This window comes from Tenrec ecaudatus, chromosome 7 (genome assembly GCF_050624435.1).
Source record: "Tenrec ecaudatus isolate mTenEca1 chromosome 7, mTenEca1.hap1, whole genome shotgun sequence".
Taxonomy (NCBI): domain Eukaryota; kingdom Metazoa; phylum Chordata; class Mammalia; order Afrosoricida; family Tenrecidae; genus Tenrec; species Tenrec ecaudatus.
In genome coordinates, this window is record NC_134536.1 from 121956271 (window position 1) to 121969933 (window position 13663).

At 43.6% G+C, this 13663-nt stretch overlaps 1 protein-coding gene across 1 annotated transcript; it reads left to right on the plus strand.

Moving 5' to 3' along the window:
- The first annotated feature begins 426 nt into the window (after positions 1-426).
- On the plus strand, positions 427-1680 carry PGK2 (phosphoglycerate kinase 2). The gene has a single exon (XM_075554074.1). The coding sequence runs from the start codon at positions 427-429 to the stop codon at positions 1678-1680; it is 1254 nt and encodes a 417-aa protein (XP_075410189.1).
- The last annotated feature ends 11983 nt before the right edge of the window (positions 1681-13663 follow it).

A 13663-nucleotide genomic window follows, 5' to 3' on the forward strand; every position in this document is an offset into this window, starting at 1 on the left:
CAAACATTTTATACTTCAAGTCATTCTGATTTGACCTGAGTTGCGAGAAGTACTGTTTTTCTATCTTTAAAAAAAAATTTTTAATGATCTTTTTGCGTTTGTTCTTTGGCTATAAGACCCCAAGATTTCTTTACCAGGCCCCCCTCCCACATTCCAAGGTAAAGGCTACTCCAGACTCCCCTTCTTCCTCTGGCAGTTTAAATCTGAGCCAACAAACAAAGCCACACACTAATGGACAGCATCACTGACCAATAATAGAGCTAGAGTTTCTCTGCCCTGACCAATCATGGCTGCTGTGGGAGAAGGATAGGGCGGGACAAGAAGAAAGACGTTAGGCATCCTCCCAGACCCGTCTTTCGAGCGGCAGTAAACTGGGTTTTTCAACATCCTAAGCCCAGAGTCATCCAAGAACACTGCTTTTCCAAAATGTCTCTTTCTAAAAAGTTGACTTTGGACAAACTGGATGTTAAAGGGAAGCGAGTCATCATAAGAGTGGACTTCAACGTCCCCATGAAACAAAACCATATCACAAACAACCAGAGAATCAAGGCGTCCGTGCCAAGCATCAAGTACTGCCTAGATAATGGGGCCAAGGCGATTGTTCTTATGAGCCACCTTGGCCGGCCGGATGGTGTTCCCATGCCGGACAAATACTCCCTGGAGCCCGTCGCTGCTGAGCTGAAGTCCTTGCTCGGCAAGGATGTTCTCTTCCTGAAGGACTGTGTGGGCCCGGAAGTGGAGAAAGCTTGTGCCAACCCGGCTACTGGTTCCATCATTCTGCTAGAAAACCTGCGCTTTCATGTGGAGGAAGAAGGGAAAGGTCTAGACGCTTCTGGAAAGAAGATCAGTGCCGAGCCAGCTAAGGTAGAGGCTTTCCGAGCATCGCTGTCCAAACTGGGAGATGTGTACGTCAACGATGCTTTTGGTACAGCGCACAGGGCCCACAGTTCGATGGTGGGAGTGAATCTACCCCAGAAAGCATCCGGGTTCCTGATGAAGAAAGAGTTGGATTACTTTTCTAAAGCCTTGGAAAGCCCAGAGAGACCCTTTCTGGCCATCCTTGGAGGGGCCAAAGTGGCAGACAAGATCCAGCTCATCAAAAACATGCTGGACAAGGTCAATGAGATGATCATCGGTGGTGGAATGGCCTACACCTTTCTGAAGGTACTGAACAGCATGGAAATCGGTGCTTCCCTATTTGATGAGGAGGGAGCCAAGATTGTCCCAGATATCATGTCCAAAGCCCAGAATAATAGTGTGAAGATCACCTTTCCAGTTGACTTCGTCACTGCTGACAAGTTTGAGGAGACATGCAAAGTAGGCCAGGCCACGGTTGCATCGGGCATACCTGCGGGCTGGATGGGCTTGGACTGTGGTCCTGAGAGCAACAGGAAATTTGCTGAAGTTGTGGCCAAAGCCAAGCTAATTGTGTGGAATGGGCCTGTAGGGGTATTTGAATGGGAGGCCTTTGCTAAGGGAACCAAAGCCCTCATGGATGAAGTGGTGAAAGCCACTTCGAAGGGCTGCATCACCATAATTGGTGGCGGGGACACTGCTACTTGCTGTGCCAAGTGGGACACGGAAGATAAAGTCAGCCATGTGAGCACTGGAGGAGGTGCCAGTCTTGAGCTTTTGGAAGGTAAAGTCCTTCCCGGGGTAAATGCCCTGAGCAACCTATAGTTCACAGCTTTCCCTCCACGTGTTTCCCACACACGGCCGTTAAGTCCTCTTCATGTTTTTGCACCTCAGTTTGTGTGGACGTATAAGACCTAGATAATGGCCAAGGTACCGGACACCTGGAACTCTTAAACATGGCATGATAATTACACTCCTCTTAATTTTATCTTACATTTGCCACTTAAGATCCCATGTAAAATCCACCACTGTGCTTCAACCAACCAATCAACCAACCATCACTGAGTCTCTGCTTCATAGGGAGGATGTACTATTACACTATTAAACTTTAAGGAACATGAGTTAAGTAAATGGAACATCTGTTTCTTTCAGTCTCTCTCTTTTTAAACCTTGCTTTTTTCTCTACTGGAAATACGGAATCAAGGCAGAACCCTAGTTTTTGAGTAGAGCAGGGGTAGAAGTTAACAAACTGCTGAGCAATGAAAGTGCCCAAATAAACTGATGAGAACGATTACACCTAAGAATTAATGGGTGCTATCAGTCCTGTAGGCTAGACATTGTGCTGCTAGTGGGCAGTCCAAACCACTGGCCACTCAAGAGGATTCCCCTGGGGAGAGAGGATGCTCTCTGCTCCTGTAAAGATGTACCACCTCAGAAATCCTGTAAAGATAGGATCACTGTGAGTTGGAATGAACTGCAATGGCGATGTGTTTTTGTATCAAAGGATCCCTGGTGGCACAGTGGGTGAGGCAAGGGTCTGCCAACTGCCCACAATATAGGTGATTGAAGTCCAATAGTCATTCCACAAAATAATTATGAAACTGTCTGCTCCCGTGGAGATTTATAGTCTTGGAAACAGGTGGTATGGGTCAGAATCTACTTGATGACTGTGGGTTTGGTTTGGGGTATTAAAGAGCTGCCAAGAGGAGATTTTATACTAAATAAAAAAGAGATGAGAGAATCCTTATTAAACTCAAGGCATTTGTTTTTAAGGAAAGAAACTAAAACTCAAGAACATAACTGTAGGAGTTCATGCCCGCATGCCTATATAAGTGTGTGCACATGTAAGCATACACACATGTGTTAGGATGCTACCATATGCATCCAAATTGCAAACAGAAGATTGTTCTATTTGTAAAGCATCTACTTAGAAAATAGATAATATGACTTACAAGGCCAGGTTTTCGAAATCAAATGATATATAGTTTATATGTTAATGCAACATATGGGAAATGGAAATATAAAATTATTCTACATTGGGATAAGAATAGGATAGAAATGTAGAAAAATTTAACTGATTGGTGGAGGCTGTAGACAATGAGCTGTGGTACAATGAGCCATGCTGTCAACAAACTGAAGTAAAAATGCAAACAGACATTTTTCCGCTATGATGTGATTTAGGTTCCACAACCCAAGATTTGTTCTATATGTTCAACCGCCTGAATATTTGAGCTTACAAGATAATCTCAATACACTTGACACGTGTACATCTTTTAAAGGAGAGTATTAATCATGGCATGGGAAGCCTAGGGAGGTTATAGTAGACCAAGAATAGGTCTAAACACAACGGGAAAAGGATTAGGTTGTATAAAACCTCAGCGCAAACCGATGTGCTCTTCTCGCTTAAGGACATGCAGAAGAGAAGTAAATCTGTTACTCTTCATCTGTAGCGACACCTTTGTGTCCAAGGCATCCTTTAGACCAGCAAGAAGGCATAGTTAATTGACGATAATGAGTTTCCTTTCAAAGACATAGTTCCAATGGCTCTAGAATAGTTCTCACATTGTTTTGATTCCTTAGGCAGTGCAAATAGTCATGCAGCCAGCTGCTAATGAAATGGTTGGAGGTTTGAATCCACCCGGACATGACTTAGAAGAAGGACCTACTGATCCATGTCAGGAAAATCAGCCCTTGAAACCCCGGTGAAGCACAGTCTGATGTTGGCACAGCTGGGCTGCCATGTGTTGGAATCCACGCGACAGCAACTGAGAATAATCATTGTTTGGTCAGACTTATTTTGCAAGGGAGACTTTGAAAATGTATTCTTGTTAGCTGGTTACCTTGCACCCAATTAAAATGAAATAGATTCTTTTACTAAAATGTAGTCGGGGATATCTGTTGGGGAAAGAGGAATGCTTTCCGCCAGATTCTCTCTATAACCAGCCAAATGTACATACACAACCCCTGTTACACATGGAAACTTTCATTCTCCAAGACACACGACCTTATGTCTTGTCCAGTAACTGTGTTCCTCTCAAACCTGTAGATCTCTGGGTGATGCACAACCATGTATATGTGATCCCCCCAGCAGTCTGGTGGCCTATATACAAAACATCACTTTTACCCTCATGTTCTCCCCTTTAAAATTTCTAAGTACCTTAACCAGACATTGGAAGAAATATCTTGAATTCGATTCTGTGAAAGTAACTCTGTTCTGCATTGTACCTGTTTGGTTCCAAGTTTGGCCACCTGGGAGATGATCCTTAGGTCATCAGACTCCATGCCGTCCTCAGAAGTAGGTCTTGGAGCTCACTCCGGTGTGGGACCATTCTCAGATTTCCTGACCCCATGCTGGTACAGATGGCTTTAAGTATCACCCAAAAGTCTTTGGAGATCAGATGAATTTGAATCAATCTCTAAAAACAAGGTTTCTGGTCTATTTAATTGCATGTGATAGAACCTCACCCAAAGATCTCTTCAGGATAGTTTTCAAACCTTTTAATTTTACTGATGTTTTCTCCTTTTTTGTCATTTTAAGGATCATGAAAAAATAGTCATTTGTGTAAGACAACCCCTGATCTGTGCCTATGAATTTCTCATGTGTTTGGCTACAATGTCCAATTGAGAAGCGGGGTGGGGGGTGGGGTGGGAGTTGTTTTCTCCTTAGGCAAGCGAGACAGGACCACCACTTTCCATGGTTCGTGGCCTGTGGGGAAATGCTGATGCCTCAGCCATGGGAGCCGATGAAGCAATGGCTGGCCTGTCTCTCCTCCTGAGATAAATGGACACTTGCCTCCTGTTCCCTGATGAAAGCTGCAGAAGGCAGCAGTCTGCCAATTTATCAGTTACTTCATGTTCCCAGCCTCATCTTCCCCTCCCATTTGTGACTAACTTGACTGATGTGTTAATGTTTTATGAACCTTCAAATTGTGAACTGTCCCTTTGTGGAAAATCTGTCACAGTTTCAGGCTATGCTCAGGGGATGTAGTTAAGCCTGTCTCTAATAAAGTACCAGGCCCAGGAGCGTCTACACTGCAGGGACCCCTGCTCCCTAACTCTGGCTATCCTTTTTGTATATAAGTTTTCTCCTGAAGATTGTACTCAATTGAACCCTTTTGAAATGTAGGATAAGACCTAGTCTTATTATCTTACAGGAAGCCTTGGGAAATAGGTGTGTGTGGCAGTCTTTCTCCCATAGATTACGTGGAAAGACCGTTGGTTTTTCACTTCTGAGAGAACTTAATTTTCTCTCCTCTGAGTCAATTTAGGTTGAGGCCAACACAGAAAAACTCCCTTTTCAAAACACTAGTTTCTACTATATTTTATTGTAACTGTCCAATGTTTCCTGACTGTGATCCTTGTTTTATTGTAGTATTTTTGCTTTAAAAAAAAGGAAAGGAAAAAAAGCATAAAGTAATCAAAGCACACTAATATTCCACTGTTTTAAAGCAGTTCTCCCTGTAGCTTAATAGAGATGTGTTCTGCTTACTAAAATAGGCCAGGCATCAGTTTTACCAAACACTTCAGTATAAAAAAGGTTCTTTGCTGTTCCAGACTTCCATGTCTCTTTATTGGTCGTCATTCACCTCACCACTAAGTAGATAGCATTTTTTATGATTTTTACTAAGGCTGACCCCACCAGCACATTAAAAGCTTGCAGTGGTATCTCTGGGAGAGTGTGAGTGTTTGTATTTTACCAGGAGACACTGTATGTGCTAGTTAGATTTTACTATCAACTTGATGGTACTTGTGTGGAGGTAGGGGCGGAGCTTACGCTGTCAATCAAGTGGTTTTCTGATAACACCTCCTTGGGGAAATGGCCTTTTGAATAACATTGGTCCTCTCATGCCCTTTACCTTCATCCTTGCTGTAACTTTCTGCTCCTGTGGCAGCCTCAAGTCGGATGCTGAACCTGAGAGCTGTCAGTGCCCTGCCATATTTCCACCACCTTGGATCCACGTGGCTTTATGAACACCTGCCTATGACCACCCTGCTCCCCACTTCGCCTTTCAGTTTCATTGTCCTACAGCTATATGAATCTGATGAGGGCCACCAGGACAGGATACAATCGATGGGCTTGAGTTGGACAGGGGCTTTCTTGATGTAAAGTTGCCTCTTGGTAGAAAGTTTTTTCTTATACATAGTTGAGCATCACTGGTTTGTTTTTCTAGACAACCCAGCCTCACACACTGCCTAAGGGGTAACAACAAGCTGAGTGCTTATAAAATTGGGGGGCAGTGCTCAAGCATAAATTTGCTTTTCTCCTAAAAATATTTATGCATCCAGTTATAACAAAAACCTTTTTTTGTAAGCCAAACTGACATGCATCAATATCTTACAAGGCAAAAAACCCTGTGCTAATTTTCCTTTTGAACTTTTAAAGTGGTCCAGTAATAGCTGTTTTCACTTCCTTGCTGCCAGTGTTTTGAACAATCTCTGACATTGAGTAGATACTGACTCACAGAAACCCTATGGGAAAGGGTGGAACTGGCCCCGTCAGTTTCCAATACTGAGACTCTGCGGCAGTAGAAAGCTCTGTGTTTTTCACATGGAGCAGCTCATGGTTTCTAACTGCTGCTGGTAGCAGCCTCATCTATAAGCACTATGCCACCAGGACTCCACCACAAGAGCTGTCTGACCTTCAGAGTCCTTAGCAACAATATTGTGGTAAGTAGTAGATGTGAACCTATATCAATAAATTGGGACGAGGGGAATTATGCAGTAGTAATTAAAGGGAAAGGAGAAAAAATTAAAAGACATTTTGCAGGAACTAAAAATGTTGTAGACAATGGTGGTGTAATTCAATGAGAACTTTTTATCACACTGTTCTACAACTAAAATTGATAATATGCATTACTAAAGACTATTTGATACAGGGGGTGGGTGGGAAGGGGGTGACATCACAAGTTAATGCACCGGGTTACACTAACACTAGTGATATCACAAAAACCTGTTCCTATAGAGTCTTAATGGTATAATAGTTAAGCACTCAGCTGCTAAACAAAAAGTCATGGATTTCAACTCACTAGCTACTCATCAAAAGAAAGATATGACAGCTCCTTCCCTAAAAGCAGCCTCAGAGACCCTCCATGGCAGTTCTACTCTGTCCTAATACTGTCTACAGTACTCAGTAGACCCCTAGACCAGTATGGGTAGTAAGTACTAATTCTTGCTGCTAGTGCACCTGTTCATATATGAGTAGGTTTATTTCATATATGAGTAGGTTTATTACAAATAAAACATGTTTCAATAGGTCTCTGTAATCACTCGATGGCCAAAGAAAATTTCTTCCACTTGTCTTAGCCTTGTTACCCACTGACATTGCGTGAGGGCCAATTATAGTGACCCTACAGAGGAATTCTGGTGGTGCAGGGGTTACTAGTTGGGCTGCTAATTACTCATATCTGCAAAGCCATGAAAAGAATGGAAATTCCAGAACACTTCGTTGTTCTCATGTGGAACCTGCACAACAAGATCAAGAGGTGGCTGCGTGAAGAGGACAAGGGAATACTGCATGGTTTAAAACCAGGAAAGGTGTGAATCAGGGTTGTATCCTCTCACCATACTTATTCAATCTGTATGCTGAGCAAATCGTCAGAGGAGCTGGCTAATATAAGGAAGAAGGTGGCATAAGGATTAGAGGAAGGCTTATTGACAGCCTGTGATACACAGATGACACAACCTTGCTTGCTGAATAGGAGGAGGATTTGAAACACTTCCTGATGAGGATTAAAGATTATAGCCTTCTGTATGGCTTACAACTCAACATAGAGAAGACCCATCTCCTCACAAGTGGACCAATAGGAAACATCATGATAAATGGAGAAATGAATGAACTTCTCAAGTATTTGAGCTGGCTGGGATCCACAATCAAGACTCGTGGAAGCAGCATTAAGTAAATCCTCAGAAGAACTCTTTAAAGTGTTGAAAAGCAAGGGTGTTACTTTGAGGGTAAGGTGTACCTGCCCCATGCCCTGGTATCTTTAATGGAGTCATATGCATGTGAAAGCTGGAATCAAACAAGGACTACCAAAGAAAGATGCATTTGAATAATGATGCTGGAAAAGAATATTGCAAGTACTATGGACTGTCCAAGGCTGTCTTGGAAGAAATACAGCTAGAGTACACTTTAGTGGCAAGGATGGTAACACGGTGTCTTACACACATTGGACATGTCAGGAGAGACCAGTCCCTGGAGAAGGACATCATGTTGGTAGATTACAGAAAAGGCAAAAGAGAAGAAAGCCCTCAATAAGACGGATTGACAAGGTGGCTTCAGTGAAAGGCTCAAGCATGCAAATAGTTGTGACGATGGTTCGGGACCAGTCAGTGAGTGTCCTGTTCAGGTGTGCATTGAGCTTCTATGAGTCTGAAAGGAGTTGATGTCTCCTAACAGCCATAACAACTGTCTTTTTACAATGTGCTATAGTTAGGTTTTGTGTCAACTTGACCAGGCCAGATTTCTCCGTGGATATAATCTAACATAATGTAATCAGCTCCATGATGGGATATTCATTGAGGAGCCAAAGTACTGATGGGAAGGATAAAGTGGATTACTACTCCAAATAACCAGGCCATATGCTTTATATAATAGTTTACTTTTCTTCTTGAGCTGCCCTTTCACATTTCTGTTCAGCTCTTTAATTTCATCCTTTCTTCCATTTGTCATAGTTACTCTATGATTAAGAACAAACTTCAGCATCTTTCCTGACATTCACTTTGATCTTTTCTTTCTTTCCTCTCTTTTTAATGATCTTTTTATTTCTTCTTGAATGAAGTTCTTGATGTCCTCCCACAGATCATGAGGCCTTCTGTCACTAATGTTCAATGCAGCAAATCTGATCTTGAGTTGTTCTTAAAATTTAGGTGGGATAGATTTATGGTTATATTTTGGCTTTTCTGGGTTTTTAAAAATTTTTTTTCTTCTGCTTTAACCTGAACTTAAATATGAGGAACTGATATTTTATTCCACAGTAAGCCTCTGGCCTGGTTTTGGCTGCTGATATTGAGCCTCCCACAGATGTAGTCCATTTTATGTCTGTGTATTCCATCTGGGGAGGTCCACATGAATAGTCAACATTAGTGTTGTTGTAAAAGGGTATTTGCTATGAACAAGTCATTGGTCTTGCAAAATTCTCTTATGTGATCTCCAGCTTTGTTTCTATCACCAATTCAATATTTTCCCATTACTCTTCCTTCCCCATTGTTTCCAATTTTTACATTCCAATAGCCCATAATTGTCAGTACATCTTGACTGCGTGCTTGCTCGGTTCCTGTTTGAAAATATTTGTTGGATTCTTTAACTTCTTCAACATTACCTTTTTCAGCTGGTGCATACATTTGAATAGTAATTGTGTTGATTGGCTTTTCTTGAAGGCAGATAGATGCAATCCTATCACAGATTGCATTGCACTTCAGAATAGATTTTGAAATGTCTTCTTCAACTATGAATGCAATGCCATGTCTCTCGATTCATCATTCCCAGCATAGTAAATTATATAATTTGTTTCATTGAACAATTCAGCTTGCTAACACCTATCGAACTTTATGCGTTCCATTTCATTTTTGATGACTTTTTGTTTTTCTAGATTCACAACTTCTAAGTTCCAAGTTATAATTATTATATTTTTACATCTGTTTCTTTTTACCTTGAGTTACCCCCACCATTAGCAATTGGAATAAGCTATGCCACCCCCAGCGCACAACAGAAAGAAACACTGCTCTCGCTCCGCACCATCCTCGCAATTGTTGTGTTCAAGGCCATTGTTGCAGCCACAGTGGAAATCCAAATGGTCAAGACCCTTACTCATTTTTGCTGCCTCTTTAACTTACCAAGCATGGCTTCCTTTTCCAGGTATTGGACTCTCCTGATAGCTAAAGAGCTTTCTTGCACTTCTCCCAAGTCAGATCTCTTTGTTCTTTTGACAGTATTGAACTGTTGTTTTCGACAACTAATTTGATGTCATTCCTCTGGACCTTGTAACTGCCCAATTAATAGTGGCTAATACAATTCCATTTCAGCTCACTACTGCCTCAGAGAGCCTCCTCTGCAAAGCACACATTCTTTTGTCCCAAACTTGCTGTAAAGTTTCTAAAAAAGTGCTAGTTCCCCCTAAGTCACTTACTTAAAATCTCCCCCCTTCCTTGTCTCCTTTGATTCCCCCTCCCCAGGTTTCTTCTCTCAACCCCACCAGTCTGGCTGCCTACCTTGCTCAGCTCTGCCCCAAACACCCAGAGTTCTCCTGATCCCGGACTCTCCTCCAGTTCCCTGGCACCCAGTCCTTTCCCCATAAGCTGCGGGGTCTACTGATAATTGTCAAGTTGCCCTTTACCTGTATGTGTTTCCTTTTCCATCTCAGACCTGTGTAACTGACAAGCCCAACCCTTCCCCTTTTCAAGTCACAGTACCACATCTAAACCTGTCTCTATTCTCACTCCACCTACCCAGGACTCAGACTCTGAATAGGGAGGCCAGGGCCCTCTCTGTCTTACTAGTCCCCAAGAGCCCCTGGTTATCAGATCTATTGAAGGCCAACCTGTTCCCTTTCTGGTAAATACTGGAGCTGAACTTTCTGTTCTTTAACAGCCACGTGGGTCTCTCCCTAGAAACGCTGTGCAGAATTCAAGCAGCCACTGGTCAGGTTACATCACATCCTTTCTTTACTGAGAGGAATGTGAATTTTGGACATAAAACTGTTTCTCCCTCATTCTGTATGGTTCCAGACAGCCTTACCTCTCTTGTGGGCCATGACTTCCTCCAAAAACTCCATGCTGTCATCTTCTTCTGTGGCCCAGGTAAGGTGAAGCTATTTCTGCCTGACCAGACTGCTTACCAGCTCACCATCTCCGTTTCCCTATCTGAAGAAGATTCACTTGCTTCTCCTGAGCCAGAGCTATCTCCAGATTCCAGCCTCCTCGCCTCTACAGTGCCAATTTCCTTCAGTCTTGGCAGAGACCAACCCTCCGGGCCTCGCTGCACATCATGCTTCAGTTGCGGGCACACTCCACAGCACTGCTGAACCCATCCGTATTAAAACAGTAGCCTATCAGCCTCGGTGTCAGACTGGGCATCCAAGATATATCAACCGCCTGTTTCAAGCTGCCATCCCGTTGCCATGCGAATCTCTGTGGGACACTCCTTTCCTCCCTGTTCCAAGACTGATGATTACTGTGCCATTCTGGAACTTAAGGAAAGTCAACAAAGGTCGAAACCTGCAACCCCACAGTGCCTAATGCATCCCTCTCTCCCGACCACATCTCCTTCACTGTATTTGGCCTAGAAGATGCCTTCTCTTAACCACTTGCAACAGCCAGTCAACGCATTTTTGCTTTTGAATGAACTGACCCCCCCAACTAATGTAACCTCCCGGTTGACGTGAAGTCGATTCCCTCATGGCTTCGAAAATATGCACACCTTGTTGAGAGAGGCCCTCAGCAAGGATTCACAACCTTTCATTTCTGCACACCCCGATCTCTCTCTTCTCCAATGTGTATGTCTTGCTTCTAGCTGCCAGGTCGTTGGCTACTTCCTTGCAAGGCACTAAAAATTTATGGCAGCTTCTCCAAGAGAAGGGTAAAAGTCTCCCAGAGGAGGACCCAGCTTGTGTCATGCAAGCCACCTTCCTGAGACATCGTCTGATGCAAGATGAGCATAAGCTAACCTTAGCTTGAAAAGCAGCCAGTGTGCAAATCCCACCTCCACGGACAAAAAGGCAGCCCAGGGAATTGCTAGAAGCAAGAGTTGCTGTTATCCACTGCAGAGGCCACCAAAGCACTGACAGTCTGTGTGTCAGTGTGACTGCCACTGCCACTCCAAAAGCAGCTCTAAAGCCGGTGATACTTCTCCCAGCTTTCCCCGTAGGCCTCATGCCATCGGGATGCCAGACTTTCCTACTTACTCAGCACAAGGGCTCCGGCCAGCTCAGCAACTGCAGGCTCACCTAGGAAAGAATGCTTGAAAAGTACTCCCATTGATCAAGAACTTCTGCCATAGGTGATAACCTCACACCTGGGAACGACTCGGTGGCTGCAGCTCCTATCTTCAACATGCCGTGCACCTCCCCTCCGAGGCTTAGTTGTCTCAGGGCCTCAAAGGTGTGTGTGGGTCACATGCCCAAGTAAATGCTCAGCAGGATCTGAGCCAACTCCCCAGCGAACATGGAGAACTGAGCGTCACTAAGATGAAGCCACCAACCCTTACGTGCAAGTATCTGCTAGGGTTTTAGACACTGTTTTTGGAGAAACTGCCTCAGCTGTGACTAAATTCCTTTTAAATTCGATTATTCTTAGGCATTGGCCTCCCACTGTCATTGGGATCTGATGATGGGTCTGTGTTTGCCTTCCAGGTGTCTCAAGGTCTAACAAAGGCACTTAACGCCTAGTCGAAGCTTCACTGTTCCTACTGATCTCAGATCTCTGAGCTGCTAGAATGCAGGAATCAGACTATTAATTCCTCATTAGCTAAGCTGATTCTGGGGACCACCCATCCGTTCCAGCCAGGGACGCTGTGGACATCAGAGGTGGAAGAAGACGAACTAGAAATAGGTTGAAAGGAGCCCCGAACCATCTTGGATCCATTTCCCCAACGCCAAGCCAGCACACTCCTCATAATAGAAAGTAGTTCCTTGTGTGGAGACCTTAAAGTTTCAGGAAAATGGGCTCATTCAGCCTGTTCAACTTGCTTAGTGTTTGTTTATTCCTCTCAGCTCATTCCAGTTTTGTTTTCACTTGAACTTCTTTTAAAACAAGACTTTAGTTGAAAACCTTTAATGGACCCCTGGCCAGCTGGCTTTGTTCCTAATAGATTTGTGTAATTCCTATGACAATGTTGTTAAAACTCAAAATGTGATCCTGTAGCCTTTTCCTTTAAGGCCCATGAGCACTCTGGCCCAGCATTCAAAGATTATGAAAACTTTACTTCTGTCAGCACTCCCATTTTTGACTTATGTCCCAGAAACCAAAAAGAACATTCAACATGTAATAGCTTAACTAGGTTCCTGTGACCTTTTGAAAAAGACATAAATATAAAAGCCTAAACATATAACAGCAACTCCACGCTTCCTGGAGAGAAAGCAATCCCTTCTCCCTGTTGCCTAGGTAGCTGCAACCCATTTCTCCCCAATGTCGCTGACCCTGCAGATGCTTCCTGGGCTCCTGGACAAACCTGAGACCTCCGTTTCTAAAGTCGGGATAAACCCTGCAGCACTGTCTGCTATGCCACTACAGTCCATGGGCATATCAGACCCTTCCTTTTCCATAAGGTGCTCGTTTCTGCTTGGCAATTTACATATTGTCTCAAATGTATGCGTATAGTATCCCTGGAGGATTAGCCTTGTTATTTCTCCCTAGGTGGGTTATGTACTGTCCTGTGAAAACTTTTTGCTTTTACGCCACTATTCAGGAGTAATAGAAGACCCTCCGCAAAAAGTAAGAGGCCAATTAGACCAGCACAAAAGAAAAGGAATCCTGGTACCATAGACTATTTCCATTAGATGCTTAGGTTAACCTCCCTATTAATCAGCATTACTGGCCCATTGGCTTTAATACTGTTAACCCAGCATATAGGTATGTGTCTCATAAATTGTCCTGTAAACTTGAGCCCCAAATGTATCCAAGTGGTCCACCTCAGCCTCATGGTGCTTCAAGCATAGTACAGCTCTTTTGCCCAGGAGGAGCCTGAATCAATGGTGTGACTCCCTCGCTAAAAAGGAGTGGGGCATGTAGCAACCTAGCTTAACATGAGGAACTCCATCTTGTTACAAACTGCAGCTTACCCCGCTAGCAGTTAACCCCCTTCCCCTCTTCCCTC